The sequence below is a fragment of the Lonchura striata genome, chromosome 6 (assembly GCF_046129695.1).
Source record: "Lonchura striata isolate bLonStr1 chromosome 6, bLonStr1.mat, whole genome shotgun sequence".
Classification (NCBI taxonomy): Eukaryota; Metazoa; Chordata; class Aves; order Passeriformes; family Estrildidae; genus Lonchura; species Lonchura striata.
The window spans coordinates 54614224-54640961 of NC_134608.1; the positions used below are offsets into that span (position 1 = coordinate 54614224).

Genomic DNA, 26738 nt, shown 5'->3' on the forward strand with positions numbered 1-26738 from the left:
ACTTCATAAAGTAAAATATCTCCCTGATCTGCATTCAGAGATTTTGGGTACAAGAAAGACTTAGGAATCCATAACCTCATCAGAAGATGAAGATTGAATCAAAAAATCACTTGTTAACTCTATGAAAGCCACACACACACACACACACACACACATATATATATATAGCTTCTCCAGTTCCTCTTCTCATGAAATAGTTTGTGATTGACACTAGACTGGAGTCCTGCAAGAGGTCATCAAATTCTCTCTCTTTACTATATTTGTTGTCTTTCTCTGGTAACCTGCCTTACAAAAGACATCCCTTTTAGAGAATCTGTGGCTTTTAGAGTGTAAAGATGAAGAAAAAGAAGCGCAAATAAACCTTTCCTTCCTTCTTTGCTTCCACGCCTTTACTACAGGGTGTCATTTCTGAACCTTCCAGCCAGAGAAACCAACACAAGTGCTGTGATAGGAATAACAGTATCATGCTGGAAAAGGTATTGGGAGAGACTGATTCTGTCTAGAACCACAATTTGTCTGAGTTTATTATTAATTATCTGAATTACCCTGGGTCTCCTTGAATGCTGCTGTCAGGATTTTCAGTGGTGGCACTAGCCTTTTGAAATTTCCAAGATGATTATAAAAACGCATCCATTTTATGGATGTGAGCCACATACATCACTCTGTGCTGACATGGAAGAGCTACATCATGCCCTGCTGCTGTCAAAGATTTATCTCCAATGAAACCCTTCCTTTCTTCTTAATTAAGTTCATTTTTAGAATGATAGAGATGGGCTGGCAGCAGCCTGACAGGGAAAAGCTGTTTGATGGTGTGCCCTCAGGTGTGGTTCTGGAGCTCTTTTTTGATGATCTTACCAGCTTTCTCTATCTGTGGCACTGTCAATGAATAGATCCATGAAAATGGAACAGAAATACCAGCTTTTCTTGCTATGTTTACTCTGCTGTTAAAACCATAGGGATAGTAGCTTCTTGAAGTCCTCTTATTTAATTACTCTGCTTTTTAGATCAGTGATAAGTTACTTATTGACACTATCAAGACAAATTTAAAATTTAATTTTATAATTTTTTAATTTTTATTGCTTTCTTTTATTTATTTTTCCTTTTCAATAAACTCTTCATGAAAAGTAACTGGAATTGTTTTAGGGGGTTCTAAAGCAGATGGTGTATTTCTTATTTAATTTATCAGCCCACAAACTATTTGTGCAGGAAAGTGAAACCTGGATTCAGGTTAGCAAACAGAAATATTGGTGGATTAAATGTAGTGAAGAAAACTGGAGAAGACGGGAGTTTGAGCTGTTGTACAGCTACAAGCCGGAGCAAATATAGGCCCCATTTCCTGTATAATTTTGATTAATCTAACATATGAGGTGTTTAAAATTAGGCTGTTTAATCAAAGAAGCATGAAATAACATAATTTAGTTTTCTGCTTTTTTTGGTTTTTAGGGAGTATGATCAAGACTATATTTGTCCTAAGGAAGACAAGTTTAGGGGTTTAGATAAAATTCAGCCCACTGGGAAATTTTAAAGCCTTAGACAAACTCCAAGAGAATGGAGTTTGCTCATCTGTGGTGGCTATGGTACAAACTGCCTTTATTTCACTGCAGGTATGAGATAAGCACCAAGTACCACGAGTAGGATGTGCTGCCATGGAAAATTTTATAAATTACATTGTAGTAAGTCTGTCTTGTTGCTCTTTTTATTCTCATTTGAAACTTAGAAGACAATGTGAACCTTGACAAGTTCATACAGAGCCCTTAAGAACAATTGCTTTTCAGTTCTTAGATCAATTTTTTTTTGTCTTCTCAATTCAGGTGATAACCTACTTTACTGAAACACTACTTGGTGTTAATGGTAATTTTTTATTGCCTAAGTGCACGACCTGTATTCAATAAGTGTCATCCTTCTCATGGGAGGGTGGAGAATATTCAAGTGAATGACTGAAAGATTTCCTGAGCTAAGTGAAATTCCTGAGGGAATGGAGAGTATGGAAAGCTCTCCACAATCTCGCGCAGCATGGGAAAAACAGCTGTATTATCTGGCATATATTATTTGGTCTGGATCTAGGCCCAGTCATATTGTACCTATTTCCTTTTCCAGCCTGTGTAGGAACAAATCCTAAGTGATGCTGCCTATAAGTGAAATCAGTCTGGTTCTTCAGGAGCTGTTGCAAAGACCTCCTTTACCTTGATATTCTGACAGGATGGTGTTTTGTGCTTAAAATTGCTCTTTGCCACAGACACTGATAACAGTTCTGTCAGCCAGTTGTTTTAAGGAATGTTTTCATCATTTTATTATCTACACATGGTGCTTGTTCCACTCTTTTGTTTTACCTTGTACTTAAATGCTTCCTCTGGTTTATATTTAAAGTCAAAATTCTCAGATCCATACATTTTATTAAATTCTGAAGCTGAGATGGGTTTGGGTCTGCTGAAGACTTCTCTGAGACACCTTCTGCCCATCTGTTTTGCTGCTCCACTGCAATAATGAGCATTTACTGATTGCTCCCTCCCCTGGGTTTTTAAATTATAATTTAAATTATAGTTTTTAAAATTATATTGGACTTTCCATGCAAAACCTTGTTTGGTAAGTGGCAGTTTGGTATAGCAACAGCTTAAATTGGAGCCACTTTTTGGTGTTCTGTTTCTGCATTGTTTTTTATACTTTTGTATCCTTTATTTTTTTATTATTTGCTGAGTTTTAGGATTAAGAATCTTTTCCTTTAGTGCTTTTGCTTCTCAGATAAAACACTTTGTTTACTTTGTGCAATTTTACCTTAAAAAAGTAGGAACCCAGTTGTGACAACTGCGGTTTGAGTCCCATTTTTCCTTGGGATGCCTCCAATTTCACTTGTTTCCAGATTGTGCTACCTCGTAGATACTCCAGGTTTTCTTTTGCAACTTTTCCCCAGTATTCTTCTGTATCCCACTTTGTGCCTGATTGCTCCTTGCTGCTTTCTGTTTGCTCTTCCTTGTTTTATCTTCAGTTTGATAAGAGAAGCATTGTGCTGCTGGTACCTGTTCACATGCCCTTGACCTGGGCAGGTGATCTGCTGACAGCCTGGCCAGACTGGTTTTTCTGACCTGTCCCTTCATGGATTCTGTATTTCCTGAGTGCAGCCTGATGGAGTGCAGTGTTTCAGCAGAGAATCAAGTTGAACACAGCACAAAACAAAATGTGGGACTTGCTTCCTTTTCTTTCTGTGATGCCAAACTCTCATTTGTGTTTCCCACTCTTTGGCTGTCACATCTTTAATATCAACATCTCTCATTGAAAGGAATAATTCATGTTTTGATATCCTGGCAATCATATTTTTGGAGGCAGCTGTACAAACCATTTTGTCATGTCCCTCAGTCACAGCACAGTTTGTGTGATTGACAGCTGAGCAGAAAGATGTGTTTGCTGATTGATTTTAAGCAGATAAATACTATCCCTCAGACATTCTGTATCATAAGCAGTATTCCTACTGAATTAATATCTTCCCTTTAGCTGAGGGAGTTGTATTTTCCCTGGCTTCCCATCCTGCCCTTCACTCAGTGACTTGCTCTCGCCAGTGTGCAGGAATGCAAGATTACAATTGACCATATCTCCTGTGATCTAAGGAGCTTTCACATCCCAAACACAGGCCTTGCATCTCAGCAGCCAGTGCTGACATGCTGTCTTGCTGCTATATTTGCATTTTGAGGGGCCTGCTGTGGTTTTGACAGTGACTTTGAGTCACTCAGATTTTTTTTTTGGCTGTTCTTTATGGTTTATTTACAGTGAATGTATCTATCAGTGCAACACATCTTTGTTTCATGTGTTTCTATAGTTCCTTGTCACTAAATGATCCCTATTCTTTAATTTTTTTTTCTTGTCATTGAAGATTAGAAAAAGTTGTCCATTTTTTTTGACTCTGCTGCTGCCTCTTTTCCTTGTGGTTACCATGCCATGTGTGCCTAAAGAAAAGAATTGTTCCTTATTTTATAACTAGAGCAGCCTGTGTGTAGGTCCTGCTGTGATTGAGCTTATGCTTCCTCAGGATACAGAGTGTGGCAGTAAGTAATGACTTGTCTGCAGGATAGAGGGAATGGCTGTGGTGCTCCCTGCCTGGAGGGCTGCCAGGAGGACACAGAAGCAGCACAGTGGAGTTGTTCCAGGGACAGGCTGATGGAAAATGCACCTTATGCAGCATCTGAGTGCTCCTTTTTATCCTCTTGGTCAGCACCTGCCTCTGAGAGAGTGGTAACAGCTCCACTTCTATGCTGCCTGCCTTCATGGAAAGCATAAATAATCACTTTTCACACTAGTTTCACTATTCTCAGCCTGAAACATTTTGTTAGCAAAAAATTCTCAAGTTATCAATTTACTTTTTGCATAACTGATCTTATTTAATTCTAAATTGCTAATGGAATCAGCCTTTTTTACAATAAACCCCCTTTTGTTTCTTATGAATCACTAGGAGAGCTGGAGCTCTCACTGAATTAGTTTGTGAAATATTTGCCTGCCATCAAGAACAGAGCAAACACAAGAACAGACTGAACAAAATTGAACATGTTGGGTTCTCCAGGTGCATTAAAAACCAGCAGACTTAATTAAACTGTGATCAGAAGTAACTGCTTTGTATTTTTAAAATCAAAACAGTGTCATACAAGTCCAAAATTAATTTGTTTCATGTAAGAAAAACTTTCCTTGGAGGAAAAGAAATACATGTAATTTCAAAATTATCTTCCTATTTGAATAATGCTCATGGAAGTCTTTCAGAGTGTGTGGATAATGTTAAATGTTAAGCTCATTGCCCATCTTGTAACTGACAGCTTTGCTGGGAAGTGCTGATGTTTGAGTCTGAATCTTGTATTGAAGTTTGAATCCATGTAGGAGTCATAGGGCAAGTGAGGTTCAGTGGGAACACAGGGATTTCAAACAGATTTGCCTTGTTGCTAAGCCAATACTGTAACTACTGGGATGTTTGGGAACAAAAATACTTGTTACAATCTACTTTGAATTCCTCTCTCCTCCCCTTCAGCATATAACCACCCCTCCAAAAAAATTTTCACAAAGCATCTTGAAAAATAAAATAAGTAGGGGAAATGAAAGCATGAAAGCTGCTTCCTAGCCAGCCTTACTTGTGACAAAGTCTGATAGTTCATTTTATATTGAAGACTGTAAAGGATTAAAGCAGAAAAACAGCATTGTGTGTTCAGGATGCACATCAGAAGCACCAATCTGCTTTCTAGGCATTGCCATCTGCTGGTACTTTGGAACCAGTGACAGCAGTGCAGGCAAAATCCCTAAACTCCTCAAGTCCCTATATTCCAGCCTGGTAAGAAGCAGAGAACTGCAAACGTTTGTCAAGGCTTTCAAGTAATTTGCTTCATGTTGTATCATTCCTCCCATAAACTTGCCCTCAGATAAATGTAGCTAAAAGGGAAGTAAATTTTTTGCCTGAATACCTTTTTTTTTTTGTGAAATCTAAAAAAATATCTAGTATCTTCTGATATTAGAAAAGCCAAGAATCAAATGGATAGTTAAACACCTTGTAACATGCCTTTTGAACAGGTTTTCCATGAAGGTGCTCTCTCTCTGAGGAAGGATATGTGTGTTCCTTGAGGTTTGTGGAATAACTTGAAATGTCCTGTGTTTTCACACTACTTGTACATTAGGTATTTTCATTGCACATATGAAATAGAATTCTTAGCTTTTTGAACTAATTGGGTTCCTTAAAATAACTTCCTTTTGCAGAAATGCATTCGATTTAACCCAGAAGCTTCAGTGTGGGTTGCAAAACAGCGGATTTTGTGCACTTTGAACCAGAGTTTGAAAGATGTCCTGAATTATGGACTGTTCCAGCCTGCAAGCAATGGGAGAGATGGGAAGTTTTTGGATGAGGAGAGACTGCTAAGGGAATACCCACAGCCAGTCAATAAAGGAGTTCCTTCACTTGAGGTATTTCTAGATCTAACATCTGAAGCATTTCTATTCTGATGCAAACTGTGCAGAAAGTTGTATTTGAGGTGTCTGCATGCACCTGAATTACATCTGGAAAATGCTTATCAGCAAGTCTGAGCTTGAACCCTTGTTCACAGAAGTGGTGGCATTCCCTGCTCACGGAGCTGGTCCATCCCCAAAAAGTTGCAAGGAGTCAGCCCCTCTGGAACAGTGGATTTTGGAGTTTTCCTTTGCTGAGGACACAGGACATGTATCTTATTTAGTTTGAAGAAATGTAAGGTCCTAGGTGAAGCTGTTGGTTCTGTGATGAGGTTTGCAATAGCAGTGTAGTAGTTGCTGGATAACCAGCCTTTGCTTTCTTCCAAAGAGAACTTTCTGTCTCAGTGAAGCCTTTTTAAATCCCCATCTAGTTAACTCTGTGCCATCCTTCAGAGTGCACAGGTTGCCTCTGTCTGCCTCCTGGAAGAGCAGTAAAGGAGGAGAGGGTGTGTACTGGGATTTCCCCCTCTCCTCTGTTGCTCCTGTAGAGGCTCTGCAGTTGAGGATAAGCTGGGCAGAACTTTTATGGCACTGAACAAACTTGGAGCAGAGCCAGAACATGCAATACATCTGCAAACTGGGGCATGAAACTGGCATGTAATTAATTTTGGTATTGCCTGTATGGTGGCAGATCAACCATTAATAATGTGTGGTTAATAGACTTACTCCACTTCAGCATAAATCCAGGAGAAAAGAATCAAGGTCCTGAGAAGGCTTCAGGTCTTCCATTTTCCAGGAGTTTATTTCAGGGTTTCAGTCACTGATGACCACTTACAGCTGTAAGGAAATTAAACAGCTACTTTATTTTGTTTCTGTCGATTTTAATGAGTGTTGACTACAGCAACTGAGGCGTTAAAAGTGATTTTGTGGAAAACTGGTGTCAAAGCCTCAGTTAGTGCAGTCCCTTGTGCAACAGACAGGCTGCATTCCTGGAATTCTGCATGGGACAATGAGAGAATGGTAAATTATAGCTGTAGAAACCCCGATGACTTTTGCTACAGATCTTGGTACTGCACCCAAGCTGCTCAGGATAAAATTTGACTGAGTTTCAGCCAAAAAGAAAGGCAATCCTCAGAATCTCATTCACAAAACCAGTCCTGTTCAACATCAGGAGCACTATTCCCATGTGCAAGTTCCTCTTACCTGAAAATTCCTTAGACAATGTATCCTTTTTTGTTGTTTTTTATATTTCAGAAATGTTAGGCTGCAATTTTGAAATCAATATTTTTTTATTTAACATGCCTTCCCAGCTTTCTGCCTGAGACTGTAGAGGAAAGTGCACAGGAATCCTTGAGGAAAAGTGCTTTTCAGTGTAATTCTTGCTTATTTCTGTAGATTCTAGAGGCTGGTCTCATTTCCCATACACCTCAACTGATCTCAGTGTATTTGTACAAGATATTAATTTTGCTTAAATCAAGTAAAACTATATTTCTAAAATTTAAAAGATTTTACCTAAATCTACCCTGACAGTGGATGATACTTCCTTCCTGGTAAGGTCAGAAAATGATATTATGAGTTTTAAGTTTTTAAGTTTTAAAATTTCTTCCTTTTTTGCTCTCCTCAGTTTCGCTACAAGAAAAGAGTGTACAGACAGTTCAACCTCGATGAAAAGCAGCTGGCCAAGCTTCACACCAAGGTATCCCAATTTTCTGCAGGAGTTAGCAATTACCTACAGTGGATGTTAACATCAGTTGATAGAATACTTCACTTTTAGTTAAAATGTTATTTTTGCAATCGGAGGATGATGCATTTTTTGCTCTTTGTTTCAGGCCAATTTGAAAAAATTTATGGATCATGTGCACCATCTCTCTGTGGAAAAAATGACCAAGATGTTGGACCGAGGACTGGACCCAAATTATCATGACTTGGAAAGTGGAGGTCAGAATAACAAAACTAAGCAGCATAGAGGAGTACCTTGAGTTAGTTAAATTGATTAACAGGATGAATCTCACACATTCCTTCACAACTCTGGGCCAATGAAATCTGTAGGGTTTTGCTGTCCAAAGGAGATAATTGATAATTTTATGCTTTGAACAGTATTTAAATTTTTTGTATAAAGTAACTCAAATTTTATGGTTGTTCTCACCTTTTTCTAAGTACATCCTATTCTCTTGCTTAGAAACACCCCTAACTTTGGCAGCTCAGCTTGACAATACAGTAGAAGTGATAAAAACCCTGAAAAATGGAGGAGCACATTTAGACTTCAGAGCCAAAGATGGAATGACAGCTCTGCACAAAGCAGCCAGAGCCAAGAACCAAGTAGCCCTCAAGGTAAATGCTTTCAGGACCAAATTATGTTATCTTGTTAAAAAAAAAATGCATAAAAGAGATTGTTGTCAGTTAATTACTGTATTGTTCTCCATGGATCCTTTAAGATGTGCTTCTTCTAGTACTTTCTTGTGCCTTTCAAATCTTAGCATTTGCTTTCAATAAAGAGGTTTTTAATTTCTGATTTATCTTTTCCTGGTAGCAAGAAAAGTGGTGAAATTCAAGCTTATTCACTGATACACTGAGATCTGTCTGAGGAAATAAGAATAGCATTGTTGACACTTAACTCTTTGAAAGTAGCTTCCAGTGGCATGGATTGCACATTATGCCTTAACACAATGTCTTCTCTTTTCTTTTGTATTTTAACAGGTATTCTTAAATCACTCTGATGGTCTAGATTATGTCTTGGGTTTATGGGTTTTGCTTATTCCCTTTTCACAGGTACTCAAATTGCATGACATTTTTGATAAAGCGCCTTGAAACTGAAGACGTGAATGTGTTGCAAAGGTGATGCAACATTTATAGAGCTGACATTTCTGAACCTAGTGAGAGGATGGAAACTGGACATTGCCACTCCTTCTTTCTGTGCCATCCCCATAGATTCCTTTAGATCTTAATTCTTCCAAGGTCTTTTCTTGTTTACTTTAGTCTGTACTGTGGCCCACACTTAGCAGCTGATAAATAGGTGAGCAAAAAATGTTATGTCAATGATCAACTTTACACATACCTTTTCAGGTAAAGATTCTTTATATGGAAGTCCCTCCCAAATATATTTTTCACAGTCTGATTGCTTTCAGACCCTTTTAGAGCTGGGAGCATCTCCCAACTACAAGGACAGCTGTGGCCTGACCCCGCTGTACCACACAGCCATAGTGGGAGGGGATCCTTTCTGCTGTGAGCTCTTACTCCATGAACATGCTACTGTCAGCTGCAAGGATGAAAATGGATGGCAAGAAATTCATCAGGTGGGAAAGGTTTGGTTTTTGTTTGCAGTTGGACTTGCATGAGGAAATGTGCCATGGTTGTTCTGTGGTTAAACGCTATTTTGAAGTCCCTGCACTTTAAAGTATGACGCTTCTTCCTTTTTCTACCTGCTTTTTCTACTTCTTTTATTTATTTACTTTGCATCCTGCTGTGGTGACTTATAAGTAGAAAACTATTCCAGTGGTATTCCATAACTTTGAAATCCTATGGTTACTGTGGATTTTGCTGCAGGAATTACACTCGTCATATTTATGCCATGGATTCTTGGACGTTTAGATTCCTGTTTGTGGCACTTCAGTAGGAAAATACAGCTCTTTCTTTTGGTTAGATGCCAGTGTCCTTGGTAATGCTCCTTCTGTGCTTGTCAGGGTGATTTCCCCTTGTCTCTGCTGAACTTTACAGGAAGGCTTGGGATGAGGATCCTGCTGCTGGGGTCCATCAGCCTCTCACTGTCCTCTCCAGAAATGCCTGAATGTTATCCAGCAGTTGTGTAAAAATGTTTTATTGATTTCCCTTTGCACAGTGATAAACTCAGTAATATATGAAGTGCATAGATTCTAACAGTCCCAATGTCATTGCTGCTGCTTCGTTGTGTCTCTATGGACAAGTTTGGAAAACTACAAAAATTGTAACTGCTGTAGTATGAGATAAAGATACAAGTAATCAACCTTACAGGTTTGCCTCATCTTGACTAAATTAATTTTCTGCACACTAAATTCTTTACTACACAGATTTTTTTTTTTGCTTCTTTTCTTGGAAAGAAATGGGAGGTACCTTTGGAACCCACATTTGTGCAGGAATCGGAGCTTTTTTCACTAAGTGGGTTTAGGTCAAGGTTGTTTGGATCCATCTCTAGAGTAGGAGAAAATAAATTAATTATTTTTTTACCATATTTTCTGAGGATATGGAGGAAATGGATTGTCTAGTTCAAGTATTGTCCCATCTGGACTCCATAAAAATACAGAGAAAATGTCCCTCTTTTCAAACCCCCAGCCTCATACACATAAGGTTATTATTTCTCATCATGAAATAGATCTTTCCAAACTCCCTCTTTGTTGTAGTTTTAAATAAATCAATGTTTACTTCTGAGTTAGGAACAATCTGTTTTGACTAATCAATAATTCAAGCATTCCTCAATGAAGTAAGAAGGATTTAATTTGTGCACTGAGCAGTCCACTTAACTTTTCTCTTCCAAATTGTAGATCCAAGCCAGGTGTGTCAGTCTGTACTTCTCACTGAATTCAGGAGTGATGAGGTACCTCAGAAAGATTGAATGGATTTCTATACCTGTATCTCTTACTTTAAATTCTGATTTATGGAGGAATGATGCTGATCTAAGATACCACAAAGTTCAAAACATTAGAAATTGGGAGGTGCTTGGTCAGTGGGCCATAGAGGAGAAGGAAGTCAAGTAAAAGAGGCCATGGACTAGAATTGCTGTGATTTTAAAGCTTATTTGCTAATCAGCAACATTTCTAATTGCTATGAATCTTCTTCACAGAGGCTTATTTCCAAAAATCCATGTTCTAACCTTTTGTATGTGTGACAGATAAAGTAACTCTTGAAGATTTCCCCTTGTTTTGAACCAGTGTCCTGTGTATGTTGTGTGCCTGCTTGACATCACACAACCAAGAAGGTTTACTTGGATTTTGGTGAGATTTTCCTTCTAAGGCCTGGCTCTGGCACTCTGATAATCTTCAGTGCCATCTGGTGGGCAGCATTCCAGAGTGTAGCTGGACAAAAAACTTGTCACATTTGAGTCATGAACATTAGTGGATAAAAAGTTCCAAAGGCAGTATTTTCTTGATCCCTTAGGCTGCCACTCCCCAGATTATCAGATGGTTTAAACTCAAGCACAGGACTGCTGTACCTGAAGTGCCCACGTTGGAGTTTGTGCAGGAATGCCCATCTGGGTGTCTGTGCTCCCATGACAGAACCAGGCGTAGTTCTAAAAGTTAGACCTTCAGTAAAACCAGCAGTTTCTCTGCTGAAAATCTTGCCTAGGCTTTGGTGTAATAACCAAAATATTGCTGCATCCCTGCCCAGGCTTGCAGGTATGGACACGTCCAACACCTGGAGCACCTCCTGTTCTACGGCGCCGACATGTGCGCACAGAACGCCTCGGGGAACACGGCCCTGCACATCTGTGCCCTCTACAACCAGGTGAGAGCCCCTGCCCTGTCACCAGCCCTGCTGTCCCCCTGCAGGGACAGAAATGTCCCCAGCAGGAGCTGGGAGCTCACAGATGGGTTGGATTGGATGGGAACTTGAAGATCATCCAGTTCCAATCCCCTTCCACTACACCTTATTGCACCAATCACCATCCAACCTAAGCCTTGAACATTCCAGTGATGGGCCATCCACAACTTCCCCAGGGCCTCACCACCCTCTCAGGGAGGAATTCTTTCCCAATATCTGATCTAAACCTGCTCTTTTTCAATTTGAAGCCTTTTCCCTTCATCCTATCACTATATTATTTTACACATAATGAAGTGCTTCAGGTTTTAAAAAGTGGTTTTAGAAACTGGAAAGAATGTAATTAAAATTATTTTATTGGTGTTTCATTCACTGATTACAAATAAAGCTGCTCAGTGTAGATAGCAAGAATATGGATATTAAAAAATAAAATGTTATGCTTTATCAGCTTTTTTGGGTTTGATTAATATCTAAATATTTGTTTCCTATACAGAATTTATTGCTAATACTCTATAATTTAATTTGGATTTGAATAAAGAAGAGTTGTAAAATACTATGGAAATGTCTCTATACAGAAGATACTGAATTCTTTGCTGTTTACAACTTGTGTAGTCATTTACAAGTAGTAGAACCTTTTGATTTGATAGCATTTTATACTGTCTTTGCAGGGATGGGATGGGGAGGGGATGAGTTTTACGACTATGTTAAAATTAAATATTGAATTGAATTCAACATTGAATTTGGAAAGCATGAGATGTGACTGTAAACAATGAAACAGCTGTTAAAGTATCTGCTTCTTAATTACCATCTTAGTTTTTTTCTAAAGTCTTGTCAAGACAGATTCCTCAATTAGGTCTAAAATGCCCTCAGCTTAAAAAAAAAAAAAATTGTGAATAATCTGACCATATGCTTTTAGCAAAGGTTACGCAGTATGAGGTGGGAATTGGAGTAGTCCTGTAGAATGACAGTATTTTTTTATGCAGAGATGTGTTTTTCTGACCTCAGTTATTCTACAGGAGACTTAGACACTCTAATTGAAACTGCATCTACAAATTTTCAAATATTTACACAGTCACTAAGCTTGGCTTGGTAAATGGAATATTAAAATCTTCTGCCTGCACTGTCGTCCTTCTGTTTTCCTTCATCCCAGTGTATGTGGAAATACAAAGTTTCCCTTGGGATGCTGTGAGCCTTAACCTGTGCTGATTTTGTCAGTGTCTTTTTTTATGAAAAGTTGTTATTGGTTCACGTGGAAGGAACGGTGCTGCCTTTTCCAGCTGGAGAGGATGGGAAGGACAGCAGTATCCTTGTTACCTCCTGATTCCTGTAGATGGAGTCATTACCCGTTTGATCTGCCCTTCCAGTCTTCCCTGGGGAATTGGCTGACTTTCTGAATTTGGTAAATTTGTTTTCCTGGATGTCAGCGAAGTCCAGATTTGAATAAACTCTTGGTTTTGAAAGTTATTCCATGGCCATGCAGTAAGTCTGTTTTTCTGGGATGAAATGTGCCCTCCTTCACTGGGAGGATTGGATCTGAGATGAAAGTTGTTGTAGTATTAAAATTGAATATAATCTGACAGATGGGGAGGAAACAAAAAGCAGAAAATGTGAAGTTAAAAATGCTCCTGTTTGTTTCAAAAGACTAAAAACAAACAAACAAATGCAGTACTTAACCCAAATAAATTTTCTTGGATTTTTTAAAAATGTTGAACAGCTCTTTGACAGCTTTTGGCAAATCTTTTTTCTAATCACAACCTTTTATTTAAGAAATCCCTTTGCATGTTTTTGTTACACTGCAGACAGCTTAGTTAAATTTGTAGAGATTTTTTTGAATGTATAATTCTTTTGGTGCTGTAATGTTGGGGGATTCTGAGAAAAAATTGAATAATCACCCAATAAATACAGTATGTTTTTCAATATAATTGTTTATATCCTCAAGTTCTTGATTAAAATTGGGAATTGATCAATTGTTTAGAGATAGTCTCACTTGCTTGCACTGCAATCTGCACTTTAGTTGCATTTTCTCTCAGTTAATTGTATGGCATTAAAATTATAATAAAGGAGATAATTTTAAATTACCATCTTGATTCATTCTGTTGTTTTTCAGTTGAGGAAAAGGTAGGATAACCTCCTTTCATGATACATTTAGGGCAGCCCTGTGATGGGGAGACTTAGTGAGACCAAGAATCTACGGTAAGAAATTAGAAAACATAATGACAGAAATGATTTTCAATCATAATTTCTGCAAATTATCCTGTGACTCAGAATCTACTAAATAAGCTTTGTTTCTATCACTAAAATACCTAAATTATGTACTTTGTCTCCTCTGACTGCAAATTTGCTGTTCAAAGTGAAAGGTAGCCCATCCAAATACCTCATTAGGTAGAACTCCATTGCACAATATATCAAGACAACACAGAAAGCACAACAAAATTAAGAACAATATTTGTGATGAGCAAATATAAAACCCTTTTGAAATGTAAATTGATTTGCATAAGAATCTAAGATGAACATTAAAGATGACAAACAAAAAAGAGAGTCCATACAGGAATTCTGAGAATCTACTCAGAACCTCCAAGAATTTATACCAAATTGTGGTCAGTCATATTTAACAGCCATGGAGAGCAATGATTTAACCAATGCACTGTATTGACCAAAATAAATTGTTTTTAAGGAATTTCCTTTGCAGATTTTCTCAGTTTGAAGCCAAATTTTCCTCCTTGTGCTGTAACTGCTAGCATTTTTTAGGGGAAAGAGAGGCAATAAGGATGGTCAGTGCAGTATGTATAGGCAGATCAAATAACTTCATGTGTACTAAAAAAAAAAAAAGTCATACTTTTAATGTTGAGTATAGGTTGAAAAGAAAGTCTCCAACAAAATAAGTGGTAAAACTGCTTTGTTAAACTTTTAGCAGGAGGGAAGGATATAATTAATCACAGTTCTGTGAACAGCACTGTTTTTACTACACAATGGGCAAAAAACCCCATATGGGAATCAAATTTGTGCAAAATTTGTTTCGTCAAATATGGAACTTTATCAGTAGTTGCTTAAAAATTTAATAAGGCATTTACTACTTGTATTCCTTCATGTTTCTTTACAACTTGCCTAGTGTTTCTAATACACTGCAAAGCATCTGAAGGCTTGTAATTTTTAAAATGCTGTTTTAACAATGTAAGTTCTCAGATCATTTATTTGGTTTATTTTTTAATCATGAAAATATAGACCAAGCACCTCATAACCTCTTAGCAGTCACAGCCTCTTTAGTGTCAAAGGATTTGTATGAACAAGTTTCCTTTTCCATCATTTTCAGGAGAGCTGTGCAAGGGTGCTGCTGTTCCGGGGAGCCAACAAGGAGATCAAGAATTACAACAGCCAGTCCCCATTTCAGGTAAAAAAGGAAATACCTCTTCCCCCTGAAATATTGGGAAGAAAACATCACATGAGCTTAGGTTTGGGGAGAAGTCACACCGCACTAGGCTGAACACAGGTGTGGAGGGAGTGAGTGAAAACTTTTGCTTTTATGTAATTCACTAAGTGAAGATGTCCTGGAATAATTAGGAATGAGAGGAGCACACCCTCTGGTGACATTGTTAATGAGTTTGAGAATTCTGTGAGCTGTTGGTGACAAAAGATGAAATCCTTGGTGTTCTGCAGTCAGATGTGCCTTGTTCTGAGCTTATCTCCAGTCTCATGTAAGTCAGGTCCGAGATCCATGTAAGTGTGGTCCAGGGATTGTCTGAGCACTTTGGTTTGCTTGGCCCCTCTTGATTTAGCCAAAAAGAAGCTCTTTCTTCCTTGGATGTGAGGCCAAGGAGCTGGGCTAAGTTTCAGGGATGGGATTGACTTAGTACACTGTCAGCATTAGAGGCTGAAGCTGCTATCTGTTATCTCCAAAAGAAAATGGAAGTCTTGCTTTGGATTAGTCAAAATTTTGTCCCCATTTTCTGATATTAAAGCACTTGCAGTAAGCTTAATTAAAAATCCAAATGGAAGAGAATTGTTTGTCCAAAGGCTTGTCAGGTATGGCTGACAACCTCAAACCCTTATTTCTGAAGCAGGCTTAATTAGCCTGGATGTCAGAGAAACATTCCTAAGGCAATGTGACATGTGAGAAATAGGGATGGAAACTGTAATATTTAAAAAAAAAAACCAAAAAACAAAACCAGAAGAATTTTTTACAAGTTACAAAGATCGGTGCTTCTGGAGGAATGATGGCACAGTATTGTTAACAGGAACTGTGCTGTGGTGAAACAGGATGGGACCGTTTCCCCAAACCAAGGAGTTTTTCATCTAAAAGAAATCTGGATTGTGTCTTCCCCATTACCTTTTTGACTCACTTTGGATAATGCTGGCAGAAGTTTCAAGGAACAATGCTTTGACAAATGAAACCTTTGGAATTTTTGCTGGATCCATGTGGGTCTCTGAGTTAACTCCTCCAAGTTTCTTAGTAGTTATAGGGTTTAAAAAAAAAATCTCAGACAAATATTTCTGCATCAGTTTAATTCCCTACATATTTTGAAAGTTTTCTGGGCCTAAGTTGTGCATCTTATAAGCTTAAGAGTTCTGCATGCAAATCCCAGCCAGACTATTGTTTACTTTTGGGACTATTTTCCTCAAACTTGGGAAACGATGCATTAATAATTGAATTTTAGGCACCATTTTCAGACTGCTAATAATTTCCCATCAAAATACATGCTAAGCAAAAATTCACTAAGTACTGGCTAATACTTTACTCTGCACTTCAGAATTATGAAGCGATCAAGACATGGAGCAAGAGAAAACACTAATTATTGGAGGGACGTGTTCCAGGGTAATCTCTTGGATTATTGTGTTACTTTGTCTTTGAGGTTAACTTTCCTTTTCAGTTTAGGATGTTTTTGGGGAGGGTAAATGTTACACAGAAGAGTTTTCATTTGTCTTCCTCTTTATGCTGACAGCTCCAACATTCTTGTTCTTGCCCTTAGAAGAGGAAAAGGTGTAGGTAATGTAGAAAAAGTTCTGGTTTATCTGAGTGGAATGAGTAGAGGAGACCCTGATGCCAGCACTGCAATGATGCAGCTTTAGAATTAATTCTTTGCCATCTGTCTGTTGCTGACCCAGTCAATCAAATACCACAAGTGGAGCTGTTATAAAATTATGCAGAATCCCCTTGAGTTAATAGGATTTTGCATACTAAAAATGTTTGCTCATGTAATCAGCAGGCAGGAGCATTGAGGCATCTCATATGTACATAATGAGAATGGTTGTAGCTGCATCATCTATTCCGTTGAGTCACCTCCATTATGTACCTTTCTCAACAACATTAAAAGGATGATTTGTTGGAGCTGCTGCTCAGAAAATTGATGATATGAAAGCTGTGCTATTCTGTAGAACCACAGGATCCAAACATCTGTGGAAAATTTGTGTCCTGTTTTCTTTTCAAACAAAGAAGATGAAAATTAGTGGCAGAGTTTGTATCGGGCATCAGTGTTCAATGAATGTGGTGTAGTTTTGGCACATGTGCTCACTTCTCACCAAATCACAGGGCTTGTTATAAATACACTGGATTGCAGGAAGTAAAAATAATCCGGGCTGAATTCTATGCCACTTAATTCAGGGACCCCACACCATGCCCACCTGGGATCTCGGTGTCCTTTTTGCCTTTTCAGTGTCCAGCAGAATTAGCATTGGAATGGCATTGCTGGGTGCTGAGGACAAAAAAAAGCTTGGCTGATTTCCCAGTTAAGCACCAAACACTGTATTAGTTGCCTTTGCAGGGATGTGTTTTATCCTGACCCATTCCTGGGTTGCATAGAGTCAGCAATTGGTGTTGGGTATAGCTGATGTCACCCATTGCTGAAAGCCTGCAGAACATGGGGTCAGCAGAAATTTTCCTGTATTTTATATATAGCAATTTGAGGTGAGATGAAACCTGTGCCACATCGTTAGATTATATTGCCAGTTCTGTTTATTAATCACTTACTCAGCCCATCTTGGCTGGGCCATCTAAGTAACTTAGATGCTATTTTATTAGTAAAACTTCCAGAAACAGCCTTTCAGAAAAGCCATGGTATCCCATCACTGTCCACAGCTACTTGGTTTTCCACACATTTCTTCTGTTTCTAGGTTAATGTAAAATAATTCATTGCCTATCTAGCAAATATTAATCCAATAGCTCAGAAGTCTGAGTTTTGCAGTTTACAAGCTGTTAAAATGAAGTGTAAGTTAAAACGATCATACACTTTGTATATAAGGTCTTTCTCTTCTAGTGATCAGCATCTTCATATGAGTAATTCAAATGGGCAATAAGGCACTATTTTAGCTAATAGTGGTAATAATTAGTCAGTGTTTTGAGAACAAATGTGTTTCAATGTACAGAACAGCTATTCTGAGGTGGCATTTAGTGCCACCTTTTAAGGTCAGAGTTGTACCTGAGAATGGTTTGTGTCTCAGGTGTCCCTAATGATTTGCCTTTGCTGTCCCAGACTAGCCTGAATAATCCATGTACCTACATCCCATGGCTTGCAACAATTTTCCAGCTCCACTGCAGGTAGAACTTCACTGCTCCTTTCAGTGTGTTGGCCCTGCCTCTATTTTTAATTGCTCACTTTTTTTTTTTTTGCCAGGTTTGAATCATTTGAACTGAAATTTTTCATGCCTGCATTCTCTGTTATTTGGAAAAACAAAATGATTCAGCTCTTTTGGAGTCTGGGCAAGGGAAAACATGTGTTGTTTTCCTAACACTGAAAAACTCTGCTGACCCAGCCCTCCTTGTACTCTCTCCCCCGTTGTGTTATGTTGTGGTGTTTAGCTTTATTTTCTTTAATTGCCCTGTGTGCTGATCTCCATGTTAATAACCTGGCAGTGGGAACTTGTTTCCAGACTGACTCAGGCACAGGGGCTCCAAAACCAGAAGTAGGAACTAATCTCATGGATTTGGAAGATAAGCTGGCTGGAGGAGACACAGACACAACTGGGTATATCCAGCACCTCACTAGAATGGCTTCCCAAAGCCCGGTTTAGATTTGTTGGCATTTTTAATTTCCCTCTTTTGGATGAAATTTACAGGCGAAGGACACAAAGTTCTCAGGATTTTTTTTTTTGGGGGGGTCTTTTTTGTCACTGACTTTTTTTTGTGAAAAAGTTGTGAAATCTAATTTTAAATCCAAAATCTTTATCAGGTGCCTCAGAAAGGCATCTTCACAAATTTAAAATAATGCCTCCTGTCATGATGTTCAAGTATGGAACCATTGTGTTCATGGAGCATATGAATTACAGAAAGACTTTGCTTTTTCTGTGTATTTATTTCCATCCTAATTCCTTTCCTGAAGCACCTGTGTGAACAATGAATCACTGAATATTGGGTATAGTTGGCAAAAAATACAGCTATGAGCTCATGATGCATTCTGCCTTTAGTCAGACTTCAAGCTTTTTCCAGCTTTTTCCTGATTTCAGTCAAATAATGGAACTTATTCATATTTAGGAAAAAAAAAAAAAATCTATATAAGTGACCATTCCAGAACAAACTGTGGATTTTTCCTGAAAAAATCAAAAATATACATGAGTCTGTATATATGTAGGCACACTTAGCACAAGTTCTTAACAAGATATCATTAAAATAAAAATAATAATAATTAAAAGGAAGGGGAATTAAATATTTATTTTAAATAATAATTAAAAGGAAAGGGTGGAATTTGATGTTGAGGGAAGTAGTGGCAAATGAAATATTCCTGAGAATATTAGGAGATACAGGAGCAGAAAAATACATATGGATACAAAATAGAGTTAAATTGATTCCTCCTGACTCAGGGATGCTTTTCTTAGCACTGGCTAGTACCTTCTGACCTTTGTTTTAACCCTGTCATTTTTCAGAAAAGCAGCCAAATGGAAGTAAAGTATAAAATAATGAAATTATATAATTACCTTTTATTGAGAAAGGTAAAATATTGCCATACTTGGAGATGCTAAAAATACTTAACTGCAGGATGTGTCTTCATTTTTTTTTTTTTTACCAAAAGCAAACTTATGGAGGAGTCTCCATGTGACCATCTGTCATGTTGTGTTCCATGTAAATGTTCCAAGACCCCTTTTTTCACCTTTTTCCCATTCATTCCATGCTCAGACAGGGCTGTCCAGCTGACATGCCTCAGGTGCTGCCACAGGCAGTCCAGTTTCTCTGGGATAAGTGCACTCTCTGAGGTAGTTAGAAGCCAATCTGTTCTTCCACCAGAAAAAAAAAAGCTCAGAAGTTACAAAAGGGAACAAATAAGCAAAGTAAATTGTAAGGGTCACCACCAGCTCTTGCCTTAAAGAAAGGCTTGAGTGTGATTCAGATACAGTTAGTTGTCATAGCTGAAGTTACAAGAGACAGTGGGGATTTGTATAATCCTAATTTAAATCATGTTGTTTTGAGATGTTAGCACCAACAGTTTGTCTGGGAGATAAAATAACCTCTTAGTGGGACTCATGGGCACTTTGGGCCTGCAGGAATGGATTCATGCTTGGAGTTAATGATGGTTGAGTGCTGTGTGGCATCATCTCCTGCTTTTGCATTTCAAAACAGGCTACTCAGCATTATCTTCTGGCTATATCCAAATTCTTCCTCCTTATAGAAATGTAGAATCTGTGCCTGTAGGACAGACTTAGCATCTTCTTCCACTGCCATTTAGAGGGAGCATTCCTGGCATGCAGTTGGCAATCCCATTTCCATCAGAGTATGTTATTGGCATGGATTATTGCTAGACTACTGTTTCCAAAGGTTTTATTGTAGTTAACCCACAGAGTTTGGAATGGAGCCACCAAATGTATTAGGTAAAATAATCAGTGTCTTATTCACCGATGCATTTTATCCTAAGAGTTTTCCAAAAGGATTTCCAGCCATTTGGTTTAGCAGTTGAAACAACACTATATTATTAAGTGCTTGCAGAACTGAATCCCTGAAAGTTTCTGCTGTGAAACAGTGGGAAGTGTCTGTCTGCTGTGAGTAGGAAGACTTTCTTTCTGAAGGTGTTCAGGAAAGGAGCTGCTAATGTGGTGGGTTTTGGCTTTTCCTTGAGGTAAGGTTGCCTGGCTAGGTGGAAGATTTCATTCTACAGCAGCATGGACCCATAAATCCTTGAGCTGAATTCTCTGCACAGCCCAATGTTTCCTGCAGCACCAAGGAAAACAAAACATAGCAAATAGTACATGTTCTCAGCCTTTTTTCTAGGAGAGTTCAGCTGAAGAAGATTGCATGTCATGGCGTTTTGGTTTAGCATATTGTTGGAGGGGACGAAAAAAATTAAGTCAATTTTGTTGCTGGCTGTGTCTTATCTGATTCATCTAATGCTGCAACCTGGCTTTATCTGCTTTCAGTAAATACTCCTTTGGAACCGCTGCTCGCCCATGTAGCAGTAATAAGGATTATGTAATAACTGGCTTTTGATGGCTCTTTCCAGCTTGAGCTAGATTTTCCTGAGGAATGAGTCTGTAATTGTAAGTGTGTGTGTATATCACACTTGGCTTTTTCTTCTCTGTTTTAATTATTAACACATGAGTGTAGGAAAATGCTTCTTGCTTAGGGATAACTTGCTGGGTAGCATTTCAGCAGAGAAGCAGGAAGATGATGGAAGGCTTTTTACTCTACTTTTAAAATAGATAGAAACGTAACATTTCCCAATAGATGCAGTGACCATGGAGGAGGCTCAATACAGCCCGTACAAAGTAGGATAACTTAAAAGTCTGAGTTACTTCTCCTTGCAAGAAATAGGAGGAAATAAAAGAAAGTTGTGAAGCAGCGAAGTTGTGCTTGGGATGGATCTGTCTGGATGTTCCTTTTTAGGCTTCCTGACATATTTCCTTGTAACTCTGCTCGACTTGCTGGTGTATTCAGTTCAACATTTCCTGTCAAGCTGGTTCTTACATAACAACGACTCCTTTTGTCCTAGGAATTAAGTTTGCATTTCAAAGCCTCAGGAGGAAATTATTTAGAAGAGATTTGGTCCCATGTTGTGAAGAAAGGACTTACATTTTTGATCTTGGTGTCCATACAGGCTTAGTTTAATCTGGAGGTATTCAGTCATGGCTAATTCATGAATAAGAGTGGTTAGATTTTAAGAACACAGTTGTGTGTGCTCGTGAAAGGACAGTGGAGAATAAAACACAGGTTCTGCCTTTTAAATCTTAGTAAGGAAGACTGGAAAATGAGCAAAGGTGCCTGCGGGCATTTCAGATGTTGTCCAGTTCTGCTAAAACAGCCCTGCAGGACCTAAAAGAGACAGAAAAGAGGTCATTCAGAATAATTGCCTTCTGCATATTCTGACTGGAATTCGCTCAGCCCTGGCACAGCTTCATGGCTACTGAGTGTATTCCAGAAGACCCATGGGGGCTGTCAAATCTCTTGCAAGCAAACCCAGCATTTTAGCAAGGAAAATGTGCCAGCACTGTTATGTTTGCAGTGTACTTTTTTTGATAAAGTCCAACTGCATTTGGCTGCATGCTTTTTGTGTGTTTGTTTGTTTTTAAAATATTAATTGCTGAAAAGTATTTAGGGTAAAATCTCAGTTCCTTTGAAGTGGATGAAATCCCACTGATTTCACTGGGGTGAAAGTGGGTTCCTCACACTTGAGACAGATCCAAAGCCATACTATCAGCTCTTCCTCTATAATGTATTCTGCTGAATATGTTTATTTTTAATTAACATTTCCTGTTCCTGTTTAATTAACATTTTTAGTACAGCACTATTCTTTTAAGTTGCACAGAACTGCACAGCACATTGCCACAAATAACTTAGGTTATGCAAAGTCTTTGCTGTTAAGAGTTGACTTGATGCAGCTGAAAAGAAGATGCTGTACTTTCTGAGGGCAAGCTTGATAAGAGTTTTGGGAGGCAAAAGCAGGACTTGGGAGGCTGTGGTTGTAAATTTTCTTCCTGAGTGTGGGATATTGTTGCATTTCCTACAGCAGAAGTCCCTTTGTCTTCACCCAGCTGGGACACTGACCTTGTCCCACCCATCGTGGGATGCTTCCCATGAGCCTGAGGCTTCCAAGGGTGTGAAGAACGCTTAGATCTTGAAGCTTGAAAACCTAGTCTTTGATTACTATTAAAAACAGCCTGAGAAGCAGTGTGAGGTGGTCCTTACCAGGGAAGACTGGGATTGCTTGGAGGGTTATGTAAGTGGAGCTATATTTTGGAAAAGCGGGAATACTTTACCCTCAATACCGAGGCGAAGCACTCATGGTGAGCCTTTGTTTAAACAGTGCTGAAATGATCCAGGGAATGCTGAGGAGCCTCACAGAAATATTGGCCTTCTCCCCACAATTTATATTTTCAGATGCTAAAACTAGTTGTTGAACAAATGTAAGGTGCCTATTTTAGGATGCTGCATGTCAATATCTGACTACAGATGGCTCCGTGAATCATAGTTGGAAGAAGGGAAATGTTAGACACTAAGATATTGTTGCTAAGAGATTTTAGTACACAGTATGCTAACATGTGCTGGCAAATTTGGGAACAGTAGCAGCAGAATGCTCTCGGAGGAAAAAAAATTCAGTGGTGAAGAAACTGTCTTCAAAGGACTATTTAAAGGATAGTAACATTATTGTGCTTTGTTGTATCGAGACCTGACGAAGATGAAATTGTCTTTCAAGCAGATAATAGACAGAAAACATCCAAAAGGTAAAGCTAATCCTGCTCTCCAATGAAATAGAAAGTGGATATTGGAAACAAAAAGAAAAAAATTACTTTGGGGTTTGAATGAATCAAGTGCCAAGATTAAAGGTGATGGTTGCTGATATTTTGCCATCTACTGGACATCAGATCTATATTATACACAATTAATTCCTTTCAAAATGCATAATATTGAGCTTGTATTACATTATATAATTAAAAATGTTAAGAGTTCTCTTCTGTCCAGGAAAGAAGCATGCAGGAAAATGCTGAATATAATTTTTTTACTTGTGTTTCTTCATAACATAACTATAAAGTAATTTAGGAAATTGTCAGCATTTTATTGTCCTGGTACAGAATGTGGGTTATTTCTGCAATTAATATAAACCTTTGCTGGCTATTATTGAAATTAAAAAAATTCAATTTTACTGCTTTTCTTTATTCTATCTTACCTTACATCAGTGAGTTTTGCCCAAATTCGAAAATACAACACCTGAAAGGGAAGTTCAAATGGATAAAATTAATTTTATTTTACAAAACAAAACCTTTCAGTTCTGATCTATTTTCAACAAAAACATTATTGTTTTATTAAATGTACAAAATACTGCACAATCATAAACTTCCTAAAGTAGTGATTTGTTTGACAGATTTCTAAATAGATGTATTACGTGTCAACTTCAGAATTTATTTTTTTTTATGTAGTTTTGGAGTGTAAATGTGTGTCTCCATAAGGCAAGAATATACATCTCCTTGAGGTCATGTTTTATGACATGTATTCAGCAGCACTGTTAGATAAAGACAGGGAATTAATGATATTAATAGAATATTAATCAAGCATTTGGTTTTATTTTTTAATGAGGTGAACCGAGAAGCTTCTGCTACTTTTATTTTGCTGTGTCGTAGCCTCAAAGTCAAAAATCAACTACAATCCATGGAACTACAAAATGTGGGGTGAAACTCTCCCCTTTGATTTTTGCAAAGTGAAATAAGGAATTAATGATTGTCCAGCAGTTTTGCATTAGATTATAATGGCTGTGGAAATTGTGTAGGATTTTCCAGCTGGTTCAGAGAAAGACCCATTTGGAATTTTTAACATTCTGATGGAAAACAGTTGAGGTCTGTGTTGTGATTTGAGCTCAAAACAATGTTTTCCACATTTTCACGTTTTGCTCAGGCATTACAAGAGAATGCTTTTCCTCAGGACTCCGAGTTCCAGGTACTTGTGTTGCTCTTTGAATCAATAAACATCTCTTCAAGTGCAGCCTCCTGGAATTGCATAAGGAACCAACAGTGGGTGATCGATACATTTCCATCCCACACCTATGGAAAAGAAATTCGGAACACAGATTGCTTCCTGCTTTTCCAAAATGAACTCCATCTGTCCTACTGAGAGAGTTATAAAATCCACATGCTACATGAGAGCAGCTAATGCAGATCCATTTAGGATAGGATTTGTTTGAGTCTGCTGGGTGGTTTTGTGTCACCATTTATCAGGGATGGAGCCTCCCGCTGCCGTGTCCTACACGGGCGCACATGGGAACAGGGTCTTGGCACTTAACAACCTAAATTTAACTTCCCGATGTCCTTGAGGCTGACTGCTGTGGGCTTGATGGTGTGCTGGGAATAAATTCAAAGTGCCTTTGGACTCCATGTACTTCTTGGCTTTATTAGGGAGAGCTTTTCTTTCCAGAGGACACAGTAGAAAATAAATACATTGAAGTTTAGCTATGTTTTATTTCCATTGCCCCACAGTAAACACCATTGGATTTTTGTATCAAATTAAAGAGGTGTCAATCTCCAAAGCTGTTATTATTGGAGATTTTTAGTACTATGCAAACACATCCTGGTTATGATACATGGAAGAGCATTTCTAAAAATCTTTTAATTAAGGAAGTGATCCCAATGCTTCCTTCTAAATTCCCTTGTGTTAATTTCTCATTTGCCTCTGGTGATAGTCAATCCTGTTGTGTGTTGGCTGTGACTGCTTGAGTGGTGTATTTTCATTGTTAAAGTAATATAATCCTTGCTGGAATGAGAAATAATTTATGGTTTTGTGAGTCTATGGTTGAAGTGGAAGACAGTTTCTGGAGTTTGATGGTTACAGTCTCATTTACAGGGTTCTGTGACCTCTTTCTTGTGGTTCCCACTGAAGACAGCAACCTGTAGGGGAAGATTTACCTCAGTGTCCTGTCTGTCCACCTGTATTTGCACTGATGTAATTCACATTTTGTTCTGGGCTGGAGTTACCTCCTTTAAATTACAGCACCATGCCTGAACTTACTGCCAGTCCAAGCTTTCTGGAAAAACCATCGTTCAATAACACTGCTGGCTGGCAGAGACAAGAGAAAGGTGAAACATCAGCCCTGAAGGAAAGAATAATGAAATGCACTTTCCTCAGGAAAGGGAAATTGTCTGGAAGAGAAGAGCAGGTGGAGAAAAAGCAGGTGGGGAGTGATGATGCTTTATGTGCTCACTGTGAATGGCAGCTACAACCCTCCAGCTCCCTCTGCTCCCTCCAAAGGTTCTGCATTTCAGAACTCAAATGTAAGCATGTGCAGCAGAAATGCAGAAGCCTGGACTGAGTGGAAGATAAATGGACTAAGAGGCTCTTTTCAGTCCCAACAGAAAGGTTGTCAAAGTTCATTGTCTTGATTTGAGAGGGGACAGCTTCAGTTTGTCTTTTTTCTGTTGTTTCTCCTTGGGTGGAGCAATTTGTTCTCAAGAGTAATTTAGCCATGGTGTTTGCTTTTCAGGGACTAGCCCATAAAGCTCTAAAATTGTATTTGTTAACAGGCTAAAAAAATCATGCTCTAATTTAATATAACTTTTACCTGTGATACATTTCAAGAGCAGAAAAATATCAGTTGTGAAAGGTTAGTGCCAGGTAAAGTGTAAATCCAACTTCTAGTTTCCCAAAAGGAACAAAAAATGTAAATAAAAATATAAATACTTGAATTGTAAGTAAATAATTATCTTTAGAACTGCGTTTATGTAGTTAAACAGAGAGGTGGTAGTGAGTCAGTGCTACTTCTGTCTGATGCAGAGTCTGAAAACACTGTGAAACTCTGTTACACTGAAACCTGTAACGGGACATCTGGCCAGTTTCACTGTTTACACAAAGTACTGTAATTTGCCATGATTTAAACTAAGTTTCTTTGGAGAACATGATTCAGAAAAAACAGTACCTGATGCCTCAAATATTTAATTTCTGAATTTACTCCTGAAAGGCAGCTTAAACAGTGCCTTTATCCAGAGGGATTGTTTCTGACTGTGACTATCAGAAAGCCAGGGCTGAGAATGATCTGTCAGGAGAAAGACACCCACTTGTCAGTGTTGAGAGTGTTGCCCCTTGCCTGGTGCTGGAGTAGGAGTACTGGGATGCTCCCATCTCCTGCCTGCTCCCTCCCAGTCCCTGCCTTGCAGCTGCTTCATTCATTCAGGTTTCCACTCGGCTGAGCTGTCCCTTGGTTACCACCCATAGCAACTGGCCAAGTGTCGATTAAACTCCTTCCTTTCCTCCCTTGGCTTGGCAGGAGAGCATCTGGCACTGCCTGCCATGGCAAACAGCGAGGCCCTGGAACCATTGAAAGAAACATCTGTCGGTGAGACAGCGAGCGAGACACTGGGTGTCTGTGACAGCTCTGCTTCTCCCCAGGCACAGGAAATGTCTCTGTAAACACAACCTTTCTGGTCAAGCTCCC

At 38.6% G+C, this 26738-nt stretch overlaps 1 protein-coding gene across 1 annotated transcript in view; it reads left to right on the forward strand.

Moving 5' to 3' along the window:
- Positions 1-26738, forward strand: part of SHANK2 (SH3 and multiple ankyrin repeat domains 2) — a 270317-nt gene that overhangs the window by 24597 nt on the left and 218982 nt on the right. Inside the window, exons 4-10 of the mRNA XM_077784360.1 lie at positions 5719-5922; positions 7529-7600; positions 7734-7842; positions 8084-8235; positions 9030-9197; positions 11263-11379; positions 14723-14800. Coding sequence (XP_077640486.1) covers positions 5719-5922; positions 7529-7600; positions 7734-7842; positions 8084-8235; positions 9030-9197; positions 11263-11379; positions 14723-14800 — 900 coding nt within the window. The remainder of the gene's footprint in view (positions 1-5718; positions 5923-7528; positions 7601-7733; positions 7843-8083; positions 8236-9029; positions 9198-11262; positions 11380-14722; positions 14801-26738) is intronic.